This window comes from Ammospiza caudacuta, chromosome 9 (assembly GCF_027887145.1).
Source record: "Ammospiza caudacuta isolate bAmmCau1 chromosome 9, bAmmCau1.pri, whole genome shotgun sequence".
Lineage (NCBI taxonomy): Eukaryota > Metazoa > Chordata > Aves > Passeriformes > Passerellidae > Ammospiza > Ammospiza caudacuta.
Genome location: NC_080601.1, coordinates 32602153 through 32624794, shown reverse-complemented (window position 1 = coordinate 32624794; position 22642 = coordinate 32602153). Strand labels below are relative to the sequence as shown.

The window sequence follows — 22642 nt, the reverse complement described above, 5'->3', positions numbered from 1 at the left end:
CATTGTAACTTCGCCTTATCACAGTGTAAAGGGTAGTCAGATTGTCCTAAATTATGTCCAACTAGCCCCCCTGGATCCACGGATTAAGAGATTAAAGGAGACCACTGGGCAATGCCTCCTCTTTCCCCTTCATATTCCTGGTATGATAATTGCCTAAACTGATTTGCACTTTCACAAAAGCTTGCAGGATTCTTTGTAGCTCGAACAGAGCAGACGAGGTTTCTCTATCAATGGAAATAAAACTGATTAATGCAGTCTATCAGGCTAAGGAGCAAATGAAGCATGAAAAAACAACTGTGTACCCCCAGAAAACCAGCTAGTTTCCTCAAGGACCCAGAGCAACATTTCTTTTCTATTTTTTTTTTTTTTCCCCTTTCCCCCACCTCTTTAATGTCAGAGTTTTACTCCGTGCCCAGGATCGCTCCCTGAGAGCGGCAGGGAGAGCAGCAGCCTCTGCTCACAGGACCTGCTCCTGTTCCTCACCGCACCGCCCTGCACGGGGGATGCAAAATATGGGGGAAAACACCAAAAAAAAAAAAAAAAAATTAAAAATAGAAAAAAAAAATCATTTCTCGCTAAATAAAGCGCGTATTTCAGCCGAGAAAAGCCTCTCTCGGCGGTTTCACCATCACGGTCCGCACTCCAGTTCCCAAGCAGGGAAGGGGCTGGGTTTCTCCTCGAGGTTTTTGTTTGGTTGGTCGGTTCTGTTTCGGGGGGTTTGGGGTGTTTATATACAGCAAGTGCGCCTCTGCGGCTTATTTTCAGAGGTCTATTTAGCAGCCAGCGAATGCATTGAGAAAATGCGCCCATGGCCGCAGGAATGCGCGGCGCGGCCGCGGAGGTTCAGCAGCTCAAAACAAGGCGGTATGAAGGGAAATTTCTCGGAAATTTCGGTTTCCGAGAAATTTGGGGGTGAAAGGGAAAAGATGTTGCTTAAAAAATTAGGGCATATTGATAAATCTTTATTGACAAAATATTGACAATGACATACTTCTTGGAAGTATATAGTGTGTTAGAATTCTAACAAATTAAACACAAAACACAAAAATATTTACATTCTGGTATAGGAGACATGAAGGAAACATTTGTCACTTTTTTTTTTTTTTTTTTTTAGTAGCTCTATGATCTCGGAATATGATAAGGTCAGTGCTTGAAAATTGACCCAATGAAAATGGTCATTAGAAAAAAAAAAAAAAACAATCCGCGATTTTAAGTCCCTTTTCTCTGGATCCTCCCAGCCTAGAAGGTGTCCCCACCGCCAAAATTGGTCGCTGGGTTGGCGCTTTATAAATCTTTTTAAAAAAAGTAATCATCATCCGGTTTTGCAATGGGGATACAGTTGGGGGGAGGGGGGAGATAATTCCATTTGAATTTTTTTTTTTTTTTCCAGCAAAAGTTATGACCAAGCCCAACCTCCCCCGCCCCCCCCGCCTTTCCCTCCCGTCCCTCCCCTCCCCACCGTGTTTGTCCATCCGGAAGGAACACTATGCTTTGTTACTGCTACTTCATTTAGCTTTCACAAACACTTTGACGCCAGAAGTTATTATAAAATGTTTACAGACTGCACATTTCTCGTAAAATAAAATTAAAAAGCACACAGAACCTGTCTTAAAGGGAAAAAAAAATTACAATTCATTTCTGTCTTTAGGAACCGGAGTAATTTTTTCCCGGTTTTTTTCTTTTTTTTTTTTTTTTTTCCCCAGACGGCTTTACACATGCAATTCAAGTTTCTGAAACAGGTGTGGGTTTTGGCTGCTTATGGAAATTTCTCTTTCAAAGACGGAAAAAAACCGTGAAGTGCAAAATGTCCCGTAAGGTGTTCATTTTTCTGGTTTGGTTGGGGGGGCTTTTTTTTTTTTTTTTTTTTTTTTTGTTTTTTGTTTTTTGCTTCTATTTTTTTTCTTTCCTTTTTAAGATTTTTTTTTCTATATTTTTTTGTTAATTTTTTGTTTGTTTGTTTTTACGTTATGCTTTTAAAAGTGGACTGCGATAAACGGAATACCTGTCAATCACCTCGTCCCGGTGTTTTGGCTCGGATTGACAGATCCCCTTTGGCAGAGCGGTGCCGGCAGTGCCACAGTCCGGAGCCCTCGCTGGCTGCCCTCGCTCGCTCGCAGCTCCCTCCCGGGCTGTGATGAAGATCGCTGTGATGAAGATCTCCGTGTCCTTCCCCGCACCGCCCCGCCGCGGGGCCGGCTGGCTGTGGGGGGTGAGCCTTTAACACTTTCGCTTCGTGGGGTGCTGGCTTGGAAAAGTCCAAAAGTGCCAGTTTTTTTAATCGTCCGACGTGACGTCGATTTCCTCTGGGCTGGCTTGTTTGGTGGCGATTCTCCACCGGTTAATGTGATGAGTCCCTTTTTTCTTCTGTTGTGAGTCTGAACCTTCCTCTTCCAACTTTTGCCGCTTGAACTTTGTCCGTCTGTTCTGAAACCATACTTTTACCTGCGGGAGGAAAGGCACCGGGCGTTAATCCTGCCCGGACCGGGGAGATGCTTCGCTCCCTATTGCTCCGTGCGCCACCGCGCCGCGCTGCGCTCTGTCCCCACCGCGTCCCCTCTGCTGTCACCCTGGCCAGTTTGGCGAGCAGAACCAGGACCCCTCTACCTAAATCTCTGCCAGAAAGGCACGGCCGGGCCGCCCCACGCCCTCCGGAGCGCTCAGCAGCGGCGGCACCGCCGGGGGATGCTCCTGGAGCTTCCGCGGGCGCGCAGCCCCGAGCAGCGCCCAGGGAGACCAAGCAGCGTGGGGCTCGTCACCTCGACGGCCCCGATGCCCGGAGAGGCTCCAGTTCCCCGCTTCTAGCGAAGTTCCCCGCTCCTGGCGGGGTGTGCCCCCTCTCCAGCCCCGGGAGAGCCGTCGGGGCCGCGCCGGCCGCGGGGCTCCCACCTGCCCGGCAGAGCAGAGCCAAGGCAGGGCCTCGTCCGTTCTAAAGGGCTGAGGGGAGGACGCGGAGGATTTTTTACCTCGTGGAAAAGCGAATAAAATATATCAAAATGGCCCGAATAGCAAAACGCCCAGCAGCTCCCTGGGACGCGCCGTCCAGGAGCGATCGCGGTAAGGGGCATCAGAAATGTCCCTCTGGTTTTGTTCAGCGCCGCGTAAATCTGACTGAACCATCCGGCAGCTGACTTCAGTGCTTTAATTACAGATAGTATTGATCTGGGAGCTATCTCCAGGGCTGGCCACGCTCCTTGTAGCGTCCAAAGGTAAACTTTTTTTTTTTTTTTTTAGAAAAAAGCAATTTAAACTCTGGTTCTGTCTGAAAGTGCCTGATAAAGGCCTCAGCAAGGGGGGGGGGGGAAAGGAACTGGAGCATTTTAATAAGCTGGTTTAACCCGCTTCGCTGCCTCTTCAGAACAGAGACCTGACTGGCCGGACACACATCTCTGCTGCATTTTCATATTCTCCAAAAGTCCCCCATTAAAAAGCTGAGCGGGGAACAAGGGGTGAGTTTAATTTGCTTTTAGTTTGCTAATTGAAGGGGAGGACGGTTCATTTCTGCACACTGATCTCCCAAAAGGGAGCTCATTTGTAGGGGACTGGGGGTTTGACATCCGGACAAAAGACCCCAACCAGCTTCGGAATCAAGCACCACAAAGACCACCTTAAATACAGCTTTCCAGTAGAAATAAGCCTGTGACCGGTCCCTTGTTCGGGGAACCTCATAAAAGTGGCGATCCCTTTTTATTGTTTTGTTAGGGAGACATTTTAAAACAAAAGCTCCAACCTCTTTATTGCTTCCCCCACGAAAAGGAGTTAAGAAAAAAAAAAAAAAAAGTGTTACAACTTAATCCGCCCAGAGAACGCTGTGTTTACTGGGAACTTTGAACTAGGCTGCGGCTGGGTATTTTGGCTTTTTTTTTTTTTTTTTTTTTTTTTTTTTTAGTACAGTGCCACATACTGTAGCAGAGACAATCCCCATCTGGAACCCTGTCTCTCCACGAGTCTCCTGGAAGGGCACACAACAAAAACCCCGACACAACAACAACAACAACAACCAGCACCAGCAATCCTCCGAACTCCAGCCTTTCTTCCGGCGGGGAGAACCCCGCGTGGAAATCGCGCTCGTAGCGGGCCCGGCTGCCCCGGGTCCCGGCCGTCGGGGGGAGCCTGAGCCCGCCCCGCCGCCGCTCCCGGCCCGTTCCGAGCCTCCCCACGGGCCCCGGGCCCGGTACCTGCGGGAGCCTCGGCCCGGCAGAAACATCGCCCAGAGCCCCGCCGGAGAGACCGAGCAGGCTCCGGTGCGGTTCTGGCCCGCAGCCAGTCGGCTGGGCAGGGGGGAGAAGGGGGATGGAAGGGGGAAGGGGGGGGATTCCTTGTGAGTAATTTCTCTGCTTTTATTTTTCATCTTTCTGCCCTCCTGAACCGGCTCGTCACGTCCCCTCTGTCGGCTAGAAACGAGTGAAAAATTCATCCAAGAACTGTGTTTCTGATGTAGGGTCTGAAGGAGAGATTCTTCCCCTTGTCCCCGCATTTGTTTTGGGGGTTTTTCCCCTAATATTGAGCTCTTATTTGAGGGTCACACCAATCCCGCAGCAGAACGACCGAACCCACAGATCGCAGCTGCGCTCGGGTCGGAGCTCCGGCCGGGGCTGCTCGGGGACCCCAAATCCCCAAATCCCCAAATCGCGCCCCGAGCGCTGCGGCTCCCCACGCCCGGCAGAGGCACCGCGACCCCCGGCACGGGAAAAAGATTTTACGGCACTCAGGCTGGGGAGATCCCTCTCCCCATTGCACCGGCTCGGGATGGAGGCCTAAACACCCCCAGAACTCGCTTTTGCCCGATCTCGGCCCGGCCGGTGGGATCTCCACAGGAGATGCCCGATGCACTTTCGCTTTCCCGGCTGCCCGATCCCTGCTCGCCCCTCACCTGAGTTTCCGTGAGGCTGAGGCTGTGTGCCAGCTGCTTTCTCTCCGCTCCTACTACATAATGGTTCTTCTCAAAGGCATGTTCCAGTCTCAGTAATTGGGATGGGGAGAAAGCTGTACGGATCCGTTTGGGTTTCCTGGCCAGTGCATTGTGCAATAGGAAGCTCTCCGGGCTGGTTTCATTCCCTGGGAAACGGGGTAAAACAGATTAATAAAACACCTTCCCCAAATGCATTCGACAGCACTTTTTAGCGCAAGAATTTTTGTCTCCCACCATTACCCTCAAGATAAATTCAACTATAGTTTCTTTTTTATTTTTCAACTCCTTTGTTGTATTGAATTTTCCTTTGATAAATACATGGAGGGAAAGGATAAATAAGCAGGGGGAGGAGAGGACTGGTATAAATTAAAATGCTAAAACACAACCTGGCGACCACTACAGAAAATAAAGAAGAAGAAGAAGAAAAAAACCAGAATCGGCCAGAGCCCGGCTGCGGTGTCTGCGGCTACACCTCACGGCTGCCCCCCGACCACCGGAGCCTCACATCCTTCCCTATTTGTTTGTTATTTCCATCTTCCCTTCGTGGCCAGCTGTGCTCGGGGCTCCCTGGCCGCTCACTGAGCTCCGGAGCCTCCCGCCTGCTCCCCCGGCCTGTCGGGGCTTCCCTCGCCCAAAACTTCGGCCGGAGCCTTTCTGCCGCCGCTTCCCTTCGTTGTCCCGGTGTGCTGCCCGCAGCGGGGTTCCCACCGCCGCCTTCCCGGCCCCGTGACCCCCCTGCTGCCTCGGCAGCGCTGGGAACCGGCGGGGAAATAAAGAACCAAACTCCGAGGAGGCCACAGAGCGGCCATCCCATTCCATCCCATTCCATCCCATCCCATCCCATGCCATTCCTGCCGGCCTGCGTGGAGCAGGGGGTGGTGACCCGGGGCTTTTCGGGGGGCATTTCCCTCCGGGGTGCCCCTGTGCCGCTTCTCCGGGCCGGTCCTTCCAAGGTGGAAGCGGCACCGAGGGGCTCTCTCTGTAAGTGCTTTCAAAATCGTTGGAGGAGGAGGGTGTGTTTGAAATCAGGCTGTGGCTCAACACCAGGACATTTCCGCCTTTCATCTACCCCTCGTTACCAATCGCCTGGTGCCTGCGACAAATAATTTGGTGAGCGAAACCTGTAATTTTATTCTGAAAGGGTAATAATCCATTTTGTGTCTCGGAGCGCCTGGCTTTGGAGAGAGTGGCTCCTTTTTCAAGCCGGCTGCAGCGGCCCGGCTGTGGAAGGCCGGGGAAAATGCAACATGCAGGTGGTTTGTTTTCGTTCCGAATTAAAAAATAAAAATACAGTGAAAAAAAAAAAGGGGGGGGGGGGAGATGGATCCTTGCAAGTGGAGACTGATTTTGTTTTGTTTGTTCGTTTGCCTATAATGAGAGTGGCAGAAGCCGGACCCATTGCGGGAGAAATCGGCTCACCCCTCGGAGAAGGCGCTGCCGGTTACAAAGGGTTAAGCAAGGGGGATTTTATTGATTGTCCGCCATTGGATTCGGTTATTTCCCTTCAGCTGGTCATTAATCGCTCGGCATTTGGAGCCCCTGGCTGACCGCAGGGTCGGGATCGCCCTCCGTGCCCCTTCCCCGGCTCTCCTGCGCAGCCCCATCTCCCCGCTGCTCCGGGGCTGGGATTCATTCCCCAGACTCATTTCCCTCCTCCTTTCTCTGGGGTTCGCTCCGTTCCTTCCCCTCTAACGAGGGCAGCGGCCGCACTTGGGGCTCCCAGCGGCTCGGCCCCGCAGCCCGGGGGAACTCAGCCCCACCATTCCCCGCTTCCTTCGGGGGCTCCTCTCTAGCTCCCAACACACCGGAACAAAAAATATCAACCTTTTCGTCTGCTTTTAATGGGAGCAGAAAGCTGACGGAGTCTCAGCCGGCCTTGCCTTCCCGCTCGTCCCCCCTCTTCCCGGGAAACCAAAACAAACCGGGAAAAGCAGCAAAACAAAACCAAGCCCGAGCTCCTCGGCTCTGACAGCTCTCCCAAGTTTGGCGGAGGGGGAGACAGGGACAGAAGCGCCCGGGCCCGGCCGAGCCGAGCCGAGCCGAGCCTTCCGCTGCGGGCAGGGGCCGCCGTCCCCCAACATCCGCGGGGACCGGCCGGGGGATGCGGGGCTGGGTCGGGAGGAGAGGAAAAGTTGCACGTACCTTGGAACCTGTGGCCCAGATACCGGTAGCGGTGTATTAGCCACGGGTAGAAGGTGGAGGGGTCCCTTTGCTGCGAGGCGAAGAGCGGGTGCGTGGAGTGCGAGGCAGGCAGCGGGTGGGCGGCCAGGGCGTGAGGAGGGGGCACGGGATGGACCGGCACGGCCGGGTTCGGCGGGTGCGAGACGGCCTCTGCAAAGACCAAGTCCGGGTTGGAGTAGACCCCCCTGCCAGTGGAGTGGAAGCCGTTGAGAAAAGGGTTCATCGGGCTGGAATTGGCATAGCTGAGCGCCGCCGGCCGGATAGGATCCTCGGAGCGAGACGCGGGCAAGGGGCTGTCTTTGGCCACCAGCGACTCGATGGTGAAACACCGCTTGGGTGTGGGCTGAAACATGCTGCTGCCGCGACGAGAGTCCCCGACCCAATCTCTGCCCGTCTCTCTCTGGTGCGCGGGAGACGATCCGGGGAAGTTTGCAGCAGGGAGTGACTTGAGGAGGGATAGATACACACATAAATAGACAGGGGCTGGAGGAAAAGGAGGCAGCGGCAGCCAGCGGTACCCAAAAGGGAGACACACACGCACACACGCACCACGCACACACTCACACACACAAAAAAAAAGTTGCTGGGAGAAGTTTCCCTCCTGCAAGGAAAAGGCGGTCGCGCCCCCCCCTCCCCCCCTAAGTCCAAAGACAATCCATGGATGTGATCGGCCCCTTCACAAGTTGTGCAAACGATTTGTTAGTTCATGAGCCTAATTAGTGCTGGGATCACATAAACAGCTTCCTCTGAAGCCTGGTAAATGGCTTGATGATTGGTCGCTATTACTCGCCTTGAGGTTGAAGGGGGAGACTCTTTAAAGTGCGTCAGAGGGGAGGCGAGCGCCGGGCAGCGCCATCGGGAGGGATGGAGCCGCGGATCGGAGTGCGGCGGGAGCGCGCCCGCCAGCGCGGGGGGAGCGCGCCTCCGCCTCCGCCCCCGCCCGGCCCCGCTCGGCTCCGCGCCCCTCCGCGGTCGCGCTGCCCGCCCGCCCTCCCCTGCCGCCGCCCGGAGAGCAAGGTAGGCGGACGGGGATCGGGGGGGACGGGGGCTCAGCGGGACAGGAGATGGGGGGCCCTGCATCTCCTCGGGCGGGAGTTGGGCAGCTCCGCCAGCGCGACACCCCCGTCCCTGCCACCTCTCGGGGACTCTCCGCCCGGCCAGGTTACCTTGGTCGGCCCCGGGGCGTCAGGGAGGGATGCCCCGCTTGGGGAAGGTTCCGTCCCGGTGAGAGAACGGCTCGTCCTCCTGCTCCGAACTTATTTATTTGCCCGTGGCGGCTCGGCGCTGGGCGCACCGCGCGGCGCGCAGCACAAAGCGCGGGGCGGCCGCATCGCGCACAGCGCCGGGCGCTCCAGGCGGGACGGGGGATCGGCTCTCCGGTTCCAGCCTTGTCCGGATTTTCGCGTTTACCTTTGGGTCCGGAGATGATTTTAGGGCTGAGTTCTCCTCCTCCCATTGGCTGGAGCTGCAGAATAATTATGATCACATCCTAATACTCTTGGCTGGTGCTTACTGTTTATTGGTAGTTAAGGATCTATTATCTATTCATCAGCCTCCCATTTTTGCCAATTACATTCTTCTAAAGTGAAGTACCAGCAGGTATTTTGCACATTTACAATTAATGATAAAAAAATCTGGCGTACTTTAAATCTATTACGCCGCTGTGTAATTTATCTTCAAGATGCAGAATTGCTAATGTAAATTAATGTTTCTGTTGAACCAAGGGATGGGGGGGAGTCTTAAAACCAGTCTAGCGTTTCTTTCCTTCTCTCCCGGACGTTGTTTTCTATTTTCTTTCCACTTTACACACTGAAAATCCGTTACATCACTGCATTAAATTATGCTAAAAAACAAATCGCCGTCTAAATGGTTGTTTCCAGTAAAGGGCGAGGTGAATTCTATTCTCCTTCCCCGCTCTCTGCTAAAAGCATCTGTTCCCAGCTCGCCGATATTTTTAACACAATACCAAAACGAGGGGATAATATAAGTGACAAAACAGTGTTGGGCACGCAGAGATGCGGCTGTTCCTGCGCCTTTGTTCGAGGCCGTGTTTCCCTTTGTGTACCCCGCGCTGTGCGCACTTTGTGGAGGGAGAAGTTCACTTTCTGTAGGAAATGTGAATCTGATCTGCAGGCGTGGGGCGGCTGCACGTACAGACACCCAGAGCCACACGTGCGTGCGAGCTCACGGCAAAGCGAGCTTTTCACGGCGGAACTCCAGGATTTGGGCAGATTTTCTGCGAGGTGCCGCTCTCCCAGGTCTCGCACGTTTGGGAAAACCTTTCCTGCCCGAAGACACCGGAGTGCGGCCCCGCTGAACTGAGAGAGAAGGATTTCCCTCCAGCCCCACTCGTGAATCGCTAGTATCTTAACTTTTTCAGTTCCCTCACCCCTTCTCCCTGCAACTTTTTTCCCCTCAAGTGGTGGTGGTGACTTATCGAAAAGATCTGGGGTTATAGACACGAGCGAGGATGAGAAAGTGCCTTAAATAGGACGGGTGTTTGATGTGCTGATTTCGACTGGGGTCAAGGTTCCAGAACACTGAATATGAAGGAAAAAAAAAGAAAATTAAAAAAAAAAAAAAAAAAAAAAAAAAAAAAGAGAGCGAGAAACTTCTCCTAGGAAGAACACTTCTGCATCTGCGTATTTACACTTCTCCGGGACTGAAGAATGAGTCTGAATTGGAAAAACTTCAACTCCAAATTTTTTTGCCTTTTTTTTTTTTGCCTTTCCAGACATCCTGACATAATCACGGGGCTCCTTTGAAAACTGCATCGAGTAATTTAGCACTTGGGGAGGGAGGAATTATATCCGTTTGAAAAGAAACCTCACACACGCAGAACCTCCACAACGATCGATAAATTTCCCCCGACCTTCTTTACCGCCGGGGAAATATCCTCTAGCCTAAAATCCCTCTCCGAAGAGGGGTCCCGTTGTTTTGGAGCTGAACGCAGGAGGCTGCGCTTGCAGCGGGGAGCTCTCCGCATCCAAGTCCGATTGTTTTTCGGGAAAAGCGAGTGATCTCGGCCTCAGCACGCTGGAGGTCCGAGCCCTGCTCGCTGCCTGTGCTCTGTACATAGGAACACATATCTGTGTGCGTGTCGTGTGTGTGCGCGGGGACACATCCAGGCACAGCGACCGCGAGCAGAGCCTGCAGAACACAAGCTTTCCCTGGGTTTTGTCAGAGATAAAACAGGCCCGGAGCAGTGAGAACAAAAACTAAAAGGACTCGGGATGGGATTTCCCGGAATTTTCCTCTTCTCCCTAAACTTTTCTCGCGCTCGTCGCCGTGGCCGTTCCGCTGGGCCGCTGAGCCCCAGCCCGGCCTGCCCCGGGAGCACCTCCCCGAGTCGCTCTCGTGAACTTTTCCTACCCAAGGCCTTGACAGGTTGTTCTCGCTGTCCTCTTGGCGTCTGCACGGAGAGGATCTGGCAGGGGCTCGGTCCCAGCGATGCCCGATGTGCTCGGAGCGCAGGGAGAGGCAGCAGCCTCAGCCTCCCTCGGAGGGAGGGTGCGCTCCGTTCGCAGCCAGATTGCATGGCTGGCCTCCGGATTTCCAAACTAACACTCATCTTTTAAAAGACGAGCCAAGAAGAAATTGAGAGGAAGGTCTCCGATGCGGGACCTCGGGGTAAGATGGTTATTCATGGGCTAAATCAGGCTGAGCTTCCGCGGGTATGGGAGTGGCGGTGAAGGAAGTTTCAGCCTCCCCGTAACTTTCTTTTCCAGGTGGAATCTGTCTCCCTTTTTTCCCTCCTGTCCCAGCGATTCATGCAGGGAGGAGAGGTGACCTAGGCTGGTCGTGTGTGGCGTGGGGCTGATGGAGTTAAAGGAGAGGGTGAAATGCCTAATTCAATTCTTTTCTGAACGCCTTAAACCCTACTTAGTGCGTCTAAACCTCCTGCGAATCCTTCGCAAAGCGCAGGATCGACGGGCCGGGCCGGGCCGAGCCCTGCCGGGTTCCCGGGACCTGGGCCGGGCTCCGGGGCTGCAGGAGAGCCCGGGCCGGGCTCCACGGCCCCGCCGAGCAGGTGGATTCCGTGGGCAGCCGGCCCCGAGCAGCGGGAACCACGCGTGGACAGGGCCTTGCTCCCCGCTCCTCCTGGGCTCCCGGGTGGGACGGACCCGCGGGATGCTTCCCATGGACCTCCCCATCCAGGAGAGCAGCCCTGAAAACCTCACTCCTTTATTTCGGTCCCGGGCCAGCCCTGGAGCCGCTGGGATCCCGTCTCAGCAGCAGAGAACCGGGACCGGGAGCAGGAACAGGCCTCGCTGCCCGGATTCCTCTCACCGACCCAGGAACAGCGATCGGGCAGGGCTGCTTTAGTTTTTCTCTGTTCGACGCTATTCAGGGCCTCGTCCCCTCTCACTCCCGAACCAGAGCCACTTGGCGCTGCACAGCCCGGCCCCAGCGCGGCTCCGCGGGTTCTTTTCGTCCCGGGGGTGCCGGACTCGCCGTTCCGATACCCTGTCATTAACACGGGACTTCGGTAACACGCGAAGCCCTAACCCGCCAGACCCATCCGTGCCAGACCTTTCAAACATCATGTGCGGAGGAAGCGGGAGGAAATACCCGCAGCGGGCGCGGTGGGCGGCGCGGTACCGAGAGCGCGGGCCGGGCCGGGACAAGCCGAGCCGAGCCGGGCCGGGCCGGGCCGGGCCGGGCCGGGCCGGGCCGGGCCGCTCGGTGTCCGGGAGCGTGCCCGGCCCCGCTCCTGCCGCTCCCGTCCCGGTGCCGGTGTCCGTGTCGGTGCCGCTCTCGGTCTCGGTCTCGGTCCCGGTCCCGGTCCCGCCCGCTGCGCGGGGCGCGGGGCCGCGGGCGCGCATCCGCGGGGCGGCAGCGCCCCCTGCCGGCCGCCCGCAGCTCCGCCCGCCCGCGGCCCCGCCGGCCGCGGATCCCGCCGCTCCCGAGCTCGCCAGAAAGTCACCAGGCCTCTTAATGTGTCTATTAATAAAAGTCATCAAGGCCTAAAGGGTTTTTTCATTTTTTTTCTTTTTTTTTCTAATTTTTTCCCTTTTTTTATTATTTTGGTTTTATTTTGTGTGGCGCGCGGAGAAAGCGCCACGCGTGTGTGTTCACACACGTCCACTCACACGCACTCCAAACTCTCCCCGGTGAGCTGGCAGAGCGCTTAATTTGAGCTACGTACCGAGGGACCGGCCCGTCTGAAATTCGTCCCTCCGGGGCAGCCACGGGAACAGCTGGATGCAAACACTGCATCTAGCCACGAACTTATTCTCGCACTTTAACCAAAATCTTGGCTTGAGCCGCGCCGTGTACTGCGACTTCTCGTGCGTGATGCGGTACAAGCGAGAGGGCTTTGGAAAGGCGTCTGTCTGTCCTGCCCGCCTGTCCGATTGACTTGCGGGCTGTGTCCCGAGGGGACAGCTCCTGCGGGGACACCCGTGGGCTCGGAACCGCGGGCTTGTCGGCGGCGCGGAACAGCACGCCCGTGAGTTACAGCCAGTTCGCTGTACTCAACAACTCAGGTGTTGAGTGCTGAATTCATGGCAGATACACGGGCTTCGCTCGGCACCGACTACCTGGGCAAGCCCTGATTGTGTCAGCCACGGGGGCTCTACCGTGATGAAAGTTGGTCAGACTCACAAGAATTAAAAATAAAAACCCAAAAAAAAACCCCAAAAAAAACAAAACGGGGGGGGGGGGGGTGGGCAGGAAGAAAAGGAAAGAAAGAAAGAACTAAAAGCAGAGGCAGAGTTGCAGGCCAGCCAGGGACTGCAGGTGTCCACACTCAGGACACCCCGTGGGAAACCTGTCGTCTCCTGTGGGAACGCAGAGGTGTCCGAGCCCCCACTGCTGCGGAGGCTGCGTGGGAAGAACGCGCGGGAGATGCTTTTCCAAATGTTTGTTTTAGTGGAGTACAGCGCTTACCAAAACAGAAACTCGGCGTCCAAGGCGCAAACCCCGCTCTGCACCTGGGCGGGCCGGGGGGACACGGGGGCGCTCCGCGGGTGCGCAGCCCGCGCTGCCCTGCGCGGTGCGGCGCGGAGCTGCCCCGCATTCCCGGCTCTGCTCGTTCCCCATCCCCATCTCAGCGCTCCCCATCAGTGCCGTGCTCCTCTTGGGCAGCCGCGGGGCTCCGTCCTGCCCGGGGGTCCCGCACAGCATCGGCCGGGGACAGGGAGTGACAATTCCCGGCGGGACAGATCCCGCCCGAGCAGGGGGCTGTAGTTACAAACTTTCCTAAACTTTCCTCTGGACCCAGCTCACCGCTGTCCGTACGGGGATGGGGAAGAAGCGAGGAGAAGCAAACTAAATAATGTCTTCAAAAGCAAAAGTTTTGTTTCTAAGGGGAAACAGAAAGCCACTATGTAATTTACCACGAGTTCTGTTCGGCACTTTTGGGTACTACTAAGATAATTTTAGTTTCTCGTTTAGACATTCAATTTTGTGAATTATTCCATTTTAACTTCTCCTAGAGAGCCCGATCCCGCGGACGCGACTAAATTTGTTTTGCATTTCACGAAGAGTTTTTCTGGGCAACGGAGAGAAGGTCATCTCTATTTTCCAGTGCCTCCCGACCTGGCTTGGAGAGAGCCTGGAACGAAGTTGGTTCTACTGGGGGTCATTTCTCTCTCCTCTCTTTGCCCCATGGTCGGGGTTTTTTGGTGTTTAATTTTTTGGGTTTTTTTTATTCTGTGTTTGTGCGTGAGTTCACTCTTGTCCATCCCTTGGGGGAAATTGAGTTTGCAAAGAGTAGAGGGTTTTTCAGAGTGGTTCTCTCTGCATCCCCCCACAAGCCCCTCCACGCACCCGAATTATCTTTCTCCTGGTGACCTGCATGAGGCACAAGGAGTTCGCAGTGAAAGAGAACTACCAACTTCCAAATAACTCTCCAAGCTTCTGAAATTTAGCGACTAAACGTTAGCACATTGAAGCGTCATTAAGGGCACTGATTAATACGTATTTCATTTTAAAATCTGCATTTTTTTCCGAGGATCTCAAGTACATAATCGCTTGTAGCGGCATCCTGGAAAAAGAATATAAGTATCCAGCTTTGAAACGCATAACCTCACCGAATTCCTTCATTCGCTAATGCGTTCCCAAATATTCAAGCTCACAGGGATGTGCGAGCTGTGGAAGTCATACAGAGTGTAATAAAACAGAACTCCTAAAGGAAAATTATGGATGTTCCAGGCCTCCGAAGCCCGGGGTTGCTTTCTTTCTCTCTCTCTCTTTTTTTTTTTTTTTTTTTTTTTTTTTTTACATGCATAATGTATGTCAAACATAGACACGGGGGCTTTTGCTAAACTCTGTGTATTATTCCATGGGGTTGCCGCTCCGTTATCTTGCTTCCATCCAACAACTTTTTCCATAGATTTGTTCCGAACTAAGACTGCTTTTAAGGACTAATAAATTTTTTGTCTTTCTTTCCTCTCTGAAACGGAAACAAAATAGGGAAAAGTCTTTTTTCGGAGTTTTAGAAAACTTCACCTCGGTGCAGTGCACAGATGAGGGAATACCTGGGCAGAGGTTCTGCCTTTCCCCGCGTCCCTTCGCTGGCCATTCCCCTGGGGTGATGCAGGTCTCTCTCATCGCTTGTCCGGCTCTTCTCGCCGCACCAACACCGGCAAAGGTCAGGCCCGGCCGTGCTGCTCGGTGTGCCCCGCTCCTCCACAGCCGCCAGATCTCGCCCAGACACTGCCATCGGTGCTGGAATAGCCGCTGTCAGGAGAGGACAGCGAGCAGCGAGCGCCGGCAGCGCTGCCCGGGCAGGGCTTGGCCCCGAGCCGGGGCTGGCCGGGCACGGAGCGGGGAGCTGCGAGGAACCCGCTCCTCTCTCGTCTCTCCGGCCGTGAAGGCTGCAGGATAGCAGCCGGGAATCGAAAGTGACCCCCTCTCCCCACTCCTGCCAGGTCTGCGCTGTTTGATGCCGCGATCCAACGCAAGTCTGAACTCCGGCGATAATCTCCTCCATATGGGCAAAGAGAGCGCGCACACGGCGGCTCTCCCCGCAAATCACCTACCTCCAATCAGTTTTCACTTTCCACAAACTGTTACAGGGGGAATAAATAAAACGAAAATGAAAAGGAAGCTGGGGGGGAAAAAAAAAGTGATGGTAAAGAAAGTGGTTTTCTGACCGCAGGTCGGAAAAAGCAACCGGTGTCTGACCGCGCACCGGCGAGGGGCGGGCGCGCTCCTCGGTCCGAGAGCCGCGGGGGTCCCGGGGAGGCAGCGGATGGAGCAGAGCAGGAGCCTGGACCTCCCTGCGGGGAGAAGTGCGTGCGGCTGCGAGGGGTCTGCTCCGCAGGCAGCGCCGGTGCAGAGCCTGGCTGCTGAAAATCTGCTCTGCAGCTTCCCCGCAGAAGCCCCAGCGCAGCGCAGCCAAGCCAAGGAGAGCGCTGTCCGCAGCTTCCCGCAGCTTCCCTCGGCTTCCCGCAGCTTCCCTCGGCTTCCCGCAGCTTCCCTCGGCTTCCCGCAGCTTCCCGCAGCTTCCCTCAGCTTCCCTCAGCTTCCCGCAGCTTCCCGCAGCTTCCCTCGGCTTCCCGCAGCTTCCCGCAGCTTCCCGCACGGGCAGGGCGGGCAGCGCAGCCACAGAGCAAGGGCAGGGTGGTGGCGAAGGGGGACGGCGGCAGGAGAAAAGCCGCCCGGTCTCCGCTTCCCACCTCACCAGGAGGTTAGCAGGGGTGCCTTGCTCTCCCCTTTCCTGTATTTCGGAGGAAGGGAGCGGGGAAGGAAGAGGAAAGCTTGCGGAGGTTTGGGGAAAGTCGCAGCCGGGCCGCGGATTGGCATTGCAGAGGAGCCGAGGCGCTGCAGGGAAGCAGTACGGGACCCTCGGAGTCAGTGTGATATATTTAATACATTTTTAAAAGATTTCAGTGAAATTAGCAGTTTTATTTGTGTTTCTCTCCTTCCAGCCCAACGAACATCCACAGGCGAGGATGTTTGTGGAGGTGGCAGATGGTTCCTCGCCTGTTTCCCCCGTGTGTCACCACGGGACCGAGCTGCTCCGTGAAGCGACCTTCCCAACTTAGGGCGCTTCCTTCCAAACGAGCAAACACGATGTGTTTGTTTGTTTGTTTATTTGATTGTTTGTTCGCAAGAGTTGCGCTGTTTTCCTGCTCGCAAATTGACCGTGGGCAGAGAAACCCGCTCCCGGCCGTCGCCGCCGTGACGTTGAGTCAAGGAAATACTACAGGTGTTACTGCGGTGTTCGGGAATTGATTCTCCTTCCTCTCCCCCTCCTCCTTCCCCGAGTTATTTCCTAGACTGCCCAGATAGCTGGGAAAGGGTCCCCATATACCCCCGAGCTGTAAATTGAGCGCTGAAATACTTGATCTCACTGATCTTTGGAGAATTAAATCTGGCCTCATTTTACAGGAGGAAGCGAAGTCAATCTCGGAGGTTTTGCGAAGAAAGGCTGTTATTTCCTAGAGGATAGGCGTTTAAGTTGTTAAATATTAGTTTTTAATTACGTATTGTTCTTTTAAAAAATAATATTTATAACTCAGGTCCGTGAAGGTATTCAATTGAATTTTCAAGCCATCAGGTCTACACGCCTGATGGAAAACAGCCCATTGTACCAGCGCCCGGCTATGTTCCATCAGCAGACGGAGATTCAAGTGTACCCCATTGTCCCCCGCACCCTCAGCGGGGACATCGGGGCTTCACACGGACCTCGGGGGGAATCTCTGTCACAAACCTGGGCTGGGGACACGGCGGGGAGCAGGACACGCTCTGCAAAGCCATACAGCGAAGGAACTAAAGGGCAAGAAATAGTGATAATGGATAAAAAATTTGGGATCAAACGTACTCGCGATCCCCGCCGTGGTTTAGGAGCTGTCCCCGCCAGGTCCCCGAGGCTGAGCGCGTTTCCCCGCATGTCACAGGGACCTGGTGGCCGGGGGACCGCGGGTGCCGCAGCCTTTGCGGGGCCGGGGGTGCGGGAGCGAGGCGGGTCTGGCCGCACATCTGTGGGGGGACAGATGTGATTAACCCCTTATCCCCCGCAGCGCCTGTCCCTCGGCTCCCCAGCTCCGTCCTGCGCACAGAAACACCGCGGGGTTTGCAAACACCTCCAACAGGAGGCTTCGCCCCGCCATCACAAGAGGCCATTTTGCAAAAATACCGATTTGAGCTCCCTCCGGCCTCACCATCTCCCGTGCCCGGGCCCTGCCCGCCTCTGCAGAGCCCCAGAACCGACCCTGGGCTCTCCTGCAGCGGTCAGGGCTCCGGCCTTGCGGTGAACACGCTTTAAAACAGCGGGGCAGGCACCGCGCACCGCGCCCGCCGGGCTTGGAAGTCAAGTTTGTGGTTTGGAGAGGGTGGGTGAGGGATTTATTTCGGTGTGTAAATATTTCTGCTCTCCATAAACTCGAGGAGTGGGCTAAAATGAGCACATGCGGTTCAGCATCTGTTTAGCTGGATGCGTCTCGCAGAGGAATATTGACTTTTCACCTCCCGATCCTAAATGGGAAATAAAAAGAGGTTGGTGTCCTCTATTGTGTTTGCAATTGCCTATCCCAGGATTAAAGAGATCTCCATTTTACTGGCTGCCTTTCATTTAACTGTTTGGAGACCAGAGATGGAAAATATTTGCCGAGAAGAAAAGAATAGCTGCATGGGATCATTTGCAATTCAGTGTGAAAAATATTCTACCAAACCCATTTCTATCCCAGTGCAGTTGAAAAAAATAAAATAAAATAGGGCATAGCCGTCAACAGCCCATTCCACTCTGCTGGACAGCACGGAAAGTTTTAGGCAACTAAATTCCTAATGGGAGACAGCAGCAAACAGCACAATCATGGCTTTGACTAAACTATGTGGCAGCTTTAATTGCTAGAAATGCTGGCATTAGCTAAAATATTACAGCTTTGGTAAACGGGAGGCTTTCCAACTGTGGTGAACGGTGCAGCCTGTGTGGACAGACCCCAAGAGAAGCCTCAGCTTCAGGTGGCACAGCTGGAATTGCAGAGGAATGAGCACTTGGAAGGAGGTCAGGATAGAGGCAGAGCCGTCCAATGCAGGGTGTGTGCTGGAGAGAAGCAAATCCAGAAACAACTGCATTTCAAAGCGACAAAGAAATGAGCATCATTTATCTTCAAATACAATCGCATTATCGCCCCTACCATGGGCGGGACATGTTTTCACACAAAAACATGCCTTGCAAAGCGTGAGCGGAACTGGCCACCCTCGATCGCCTCCAGAGCGGTGATTTAGTTGGTGTGGAGAGTCTTGCCCAGCTCCGGGAGCAAATAAATCCCTTCCCCCGGTGTCTGTGCCCAGCCCGCTCCGCAGGAGCCGCAGCCGGACAGTGCCCACTTGTGGCTGACCTCGCTCCGAGCAGAGACCCTGAGAGGCAGGAAACTCATTGAAAACGCAGTGTTTGCCTTGTCCTGAGCTGGGTCTTGCTTGCTGTGAACACGAAAATGCACAGGGAGGGAGGGTGAACACCCGCTGCAGTGCGTGTGAACACCCAGGACACCTGAAGAACAACTCTCATGGACCATCTCTGCACGGAGCACTGCAGTCGTGCAGACCTAAAGAGCCCCTGAGAGGCAGGAAACTCTCTGAAAAAGCAGTGCTTGTCTTGCCCAGAGCTGGGTCTTGCTTGCTGTGAACACTGAAATGCACAGGGAGGGAATTGCTGGAGCAGCGTATCCGCTCCAGTGCGTGTGAACACCCAGGACACCTGAAGAACGGCTCTCATGGATCTCATCTCTGCACTGGGCACTGCAGTCATGCACAGTTCAGTGGAACTCTGATGCTTTGGCATCTAAAAGCCTCCCTGGCGCTGTGAATCCACTCTGTGCTGGAGCTGCCTGTGAACATCCAGGACACCTGAAGAACGGCTCGCATGGATCATCCCCGAACTGGGCACTGCAGTCATGCAGACCTAAAGAGTCCCTGAGGGGCAGGAAACTCTTTGAAAACACAGTGTTTGTCTTGCCCAGAGCTGGTTCTTGCTTGCTGTGAACACTAAAATGCACAGGGAGGGAATTAGTGGAGCTGTGAATCCACTCCAGGATTCAGGATATCTGAAGAACAGGACACCTTAAGAACAGCTCTCATGGATCTCATCCCTGCACTGGGCACTGCAGTCATGCACAGCTCAGTGGAACTCTGGTGCTTTGGCATCTAAAAGCCTCCCTGGAGAAGGGTTTTGTTGTGGATAACACATTTGCTTTGCAAAAATATTTCGTGTACCCTGTCATGGACTAAGGATCAATTGTACCACGCTCTTCTTCAGGGCACAGATGAAGATCCTTGGCACAGTAGTCTTAGTAAAAGAGTAAAGCAAGAAAAAGCCAAAAAGAAAGAATCAACACTACAGTAATTAATAGGTAAGAATTGGTGAAGCTGATGACAAAAGGACACTCCTAACTCCAGTGTACTGATTATGAACTGTTTTCTACTGTGGATAAAGCCAGTGGTAAAATGTCTCTTGGCACTCAGAGTGCAAGATTAAACCACATTACATGTGGATGTAATGATTGCATTTAGCTCTCACACAGTATTTCTCATATGATTTTTTCCCTACAGCCTGAACCATGTGCACTGTCACACAGCACTGCACATTATCCAGCACAGAGGCAGAACCACCAAGAAGGTCAAAAAGCAGATCACAGGAGGAGCTGTAGAAGCAGGATGTGCAGCCACAGTGAAGGTGTTTCCTGTGTGCAGTTTAGGAATTACATTGCAACACTTACTCTCTGTGCTTCTGCATCACTGTGGAAAATGCTTTGTTAATACTTCCTATAGAAAAATCTTCTTTCGTGCTTAGAACAATTAAATAATCACCAAGTAATCAAAAAATGGCCATGTGAGCTCAGAGAAGGGAGCTTACCACTAAACTCCTTTTCTGACCACGATGCTTTGTAACCTGTATCTGCAGTCAAAATGAAGAAAGGAAACTGACACCTCAGAGGAAATCAATCACATCAGATGATACACAGATGTATTTAGATTGGTATCTTGATTTTTCCAGCTTTTCCACCAGACCCTGATTCCTCATTTGTTACCCTTAGGCTGGAGAGTCTCAGAGAAGGTGTGAGGAGCTGCACACTCCTCCTTCACTGTAATCAAAACCTGCCAGTGTCCAGGGAAGCTCACTAAAGTGAGTGAAAAGATAAAGTTCTTGCAGGGACACATCCACCCCAAGCTATCCTTCCTCTCTAGTGGTGTCCAAGGATGAGCTCCCTTCAGTTCCAGGCGCTGTTCTTGCTGTCAGAACCTTTTGGAGAAGATGCAGAATGCCATTATTTCCCAGCAAAATGCTCCCTCCAGGCTTTCTGTTGGGCAACTTTCCTGAGCCATGAACACATCCTGCAATTCAGACCTGGAGCAACAGCAACTACCAAACAAACACACAGAACACACACAGGCAGTGAGGACAGGATAAATGACTGGTCAGGCCTCTGCTGGGCAAATACTTTCAGATAGGTAGAGCAGTGCTATGTTACCTTCAAAAAGTTCATTAAAAGCTCCCCTGGAGCTGTGGTTTTTACCCACAGCAGTCAGTTTTCAGGTCACTCACCAGGTGCCAGCTGTATTATTTGGCATTGCTGTTGTGCCAGGCAAGAGACAGAAACACAGAACAAAACGATGGTCCCTGCCCCAGAGCACTTCCACTCTTAATCTAGGACGCGAAAAAGGGAAGCAAAAAAAAAAAAAGGAAAAGAAAACAGCAGGTGGAGACAGGAAAGGGGAAAGAAAGGATGAGACAGGACTGATTAGTGTGATACTGAGCAGCCTCAACACAGCAGCTGCTATCTGGCATCAGATCCTGCACATAAGCGATGGCTGGATGGGGCCGCAGGGAGCCTGCCAGCACTCTTTACCACACGAGCCATACGTTCTGTGTCACAACTGCCAAAAGCGCTCTGGGGCTGCAAGGATGGCTTGTGGTTGTGGCTTGGCAAGGAGTCTAAGGAGGCAAGAGAGTGTGTCTTTCAACTGAGCTGATATGCCAAGAGTAAAGGGAAAAAAATACAGGGAGGCTCTCAAGCTCGGTCCTCGCGACACTATCATGAAAAGAAATGTTTGTTTATGACAAGAGAGCAAATTTGTGAATCTCAAAACCCAAGTGGCAGCTTCCAGTGATGTGTAGGAATCAGTTTGAAATTCTTCTTCCCTGCACTGTGTGTTCATGCTGCAATTGCAGGCACAGCCACCTCGTGCTGACTAGCAGCCCACACAGCGCTTGGCAAGCCTGAGTTTTGAAGGGAGGCCGAGATTTGGGACTTCCTGGTTCCTGCAAGGAGCTGCCAGATGTTCACAGGAGTTGTCTCACAGCGAGGGTCAGAGCTGGACTGCCCCATTTTTTTGGTTCCTTTTTTTTTTTTTTTTCCTTTCTTGAATGTATCTGGCACGATACACACCTCAGTTTGGAAACCTTGTCCCATATTAGGTTACACTTCTAGTTAAAAACTCATTCGTGTCAGTTTGAAAACCACACACTTCAAAATATAATGTGCTTGAACATTCTTTCTCTCCCCCTGTGCCCCATGGCCTCTAATTTAGTAGTTCTTTAAGAGCATCATGTGCTTGAACTTCCAGCTGCTCCCAGGCATCTAAAAAAAGTAATTGGAGTATTTAGGCTTTAAATGGATTCTCTTTTCAATCTAAATGGTATCACACATCAGAGATGTCAGTACGAGTGGTTGAAGAGAGATTAGAAATTCTCCTAAACAGCCTGGTAATTAAATCATTTATACATCCACATGTTTGTTTGAAGCAGCTCTGGCTGCCCCAGGCCTCATCTCCTGTGTGCTCCCACCAGCTCAGAGTGTGGGGTTTGCAAACCCATCCTGCCTCAAGGGTGTGTCACAGGGGTGTCAGCCCTGCTCACTCGGGATTCCTCAGGACTCTTCCCTGAAGGAATGCTACTTTCTCAACAGAAACTCACAAGCCTGACTGGAGGAATTAGGCACTAAAAAATCCTTCAGGATTTATGCCTTCATCTCTTTATTCCTTTCATACAGTATCTAGTGCCTATCAGCCATTGCAAATAGGAATATGGAAGTAATGGCTAAATTCTGCTTCAAGTTCAGACCTGAGAGCAGTTGTTATAACTAAGCCATACTAGTTACTTATCTTTTCAGTTGCTTTCTTAAAGCCCATGCATGATTATCTTCTCTGAAAAAAGCACAAGCAGCAGCAGGGATGGTCCTGTTTCACGTGGGGTAATGGCTGGTACCACCACACAAAGTGGCTGAGGATGCATTTGCCTCTGGCCCTTGAGTGTTCCCTGCCTCCAGACTGGTTATCACTGCAAGGAGATTGCAGAAATTCCAGAACCACCTATTGGTCTCAAAATAGGGCACACCTAAAATAGACTTCACTGGTTAGGAGTAGCCCAAACAACCTCTTTAATGTTCTTACCTATCAGCTTTGTTTTCTTTCTTTGCTCACAGAGGAGCTGATGCATGGATGTGCTCACCTTCTCTTAGAGTTAACTTTGGAGAGTTAACTTTGGGACAATCCTGCCACACAAACAGAGATAATTACTTTTCCTACTCCTTTCCTTCCAAAATGTATCAAAAATACAGAGAGGCAATGCAGAAGTTTTCACATATAGTCATTGCACTC

At 53.1% G+C, this 22642-nt stretch overlaps 1 protein-coding gene across 2 annotated transcripts; it reads right to left on the bottom strand.

Moving 5' to 3' along the window:
- Positions 1-707: 707 nt before the first annotated feature.
- On the bottom strand, positions 708-8416 carry EMX2 (empty spiracles homeobox 2). Of its 2 annotated transcripts, XM_058810627.1 has the most exons (4): positions 8257-8416; positions 7052-7535; positions 4871-5055; positions 708-2442 (listed from the first exon to the last, which is right to left on the bottom strand). In XM_058810627.1, the coding sequence occupies exons 2-4, from the start codon at positions 7440-7442 to the stop codon at positions 2275-2277; spliced, it is 744 nt and encodes a 247-aa protein (XP_058666610.1). In that variant the 5' UTR covers positions 7443-7535; positions 8257-8416; the 3' UTR covers positions 708-2274. The 2 variants fall into 2 exon arrangements, with proteins under 2 accessions (XP_058666610.1, XP_058666611.1); XM_058810628.1 differs by lacking the exons at positions 4871-5055; positions 8257-8416 and having other exon boundaries at positions 2339-2442; positions 7052-7676.
- Positions 8417-22642: the final 14226 nt, after the last annotated feature.

Excerpts from the sequence above, each read along its gene's own strand:
- EMX2 (XM_058810627.1), bottom strand. The coding sequence starts at position 7,442 with ATGTTTCAGCCCACACCCAAGCGGTGTTTCACCATCGAGTCGCTGGTG. Across the intron at positions 5,056-7,051 it reads TCTGGGCCACAGGTTCCAAG|GGAATGAAACCAGCCCGGAG; the intron begins GTACGTGCAACT and ends CCCGTTTCCCAG. Across the intron at positions 2,443-4,870 it reads TCAGCCTCACGGAAACTCAG|GTAAAAGTATGGTTTCAGAA; the intron begins GTGAGGGGCGAG and ends TTCCTCCCGCAG.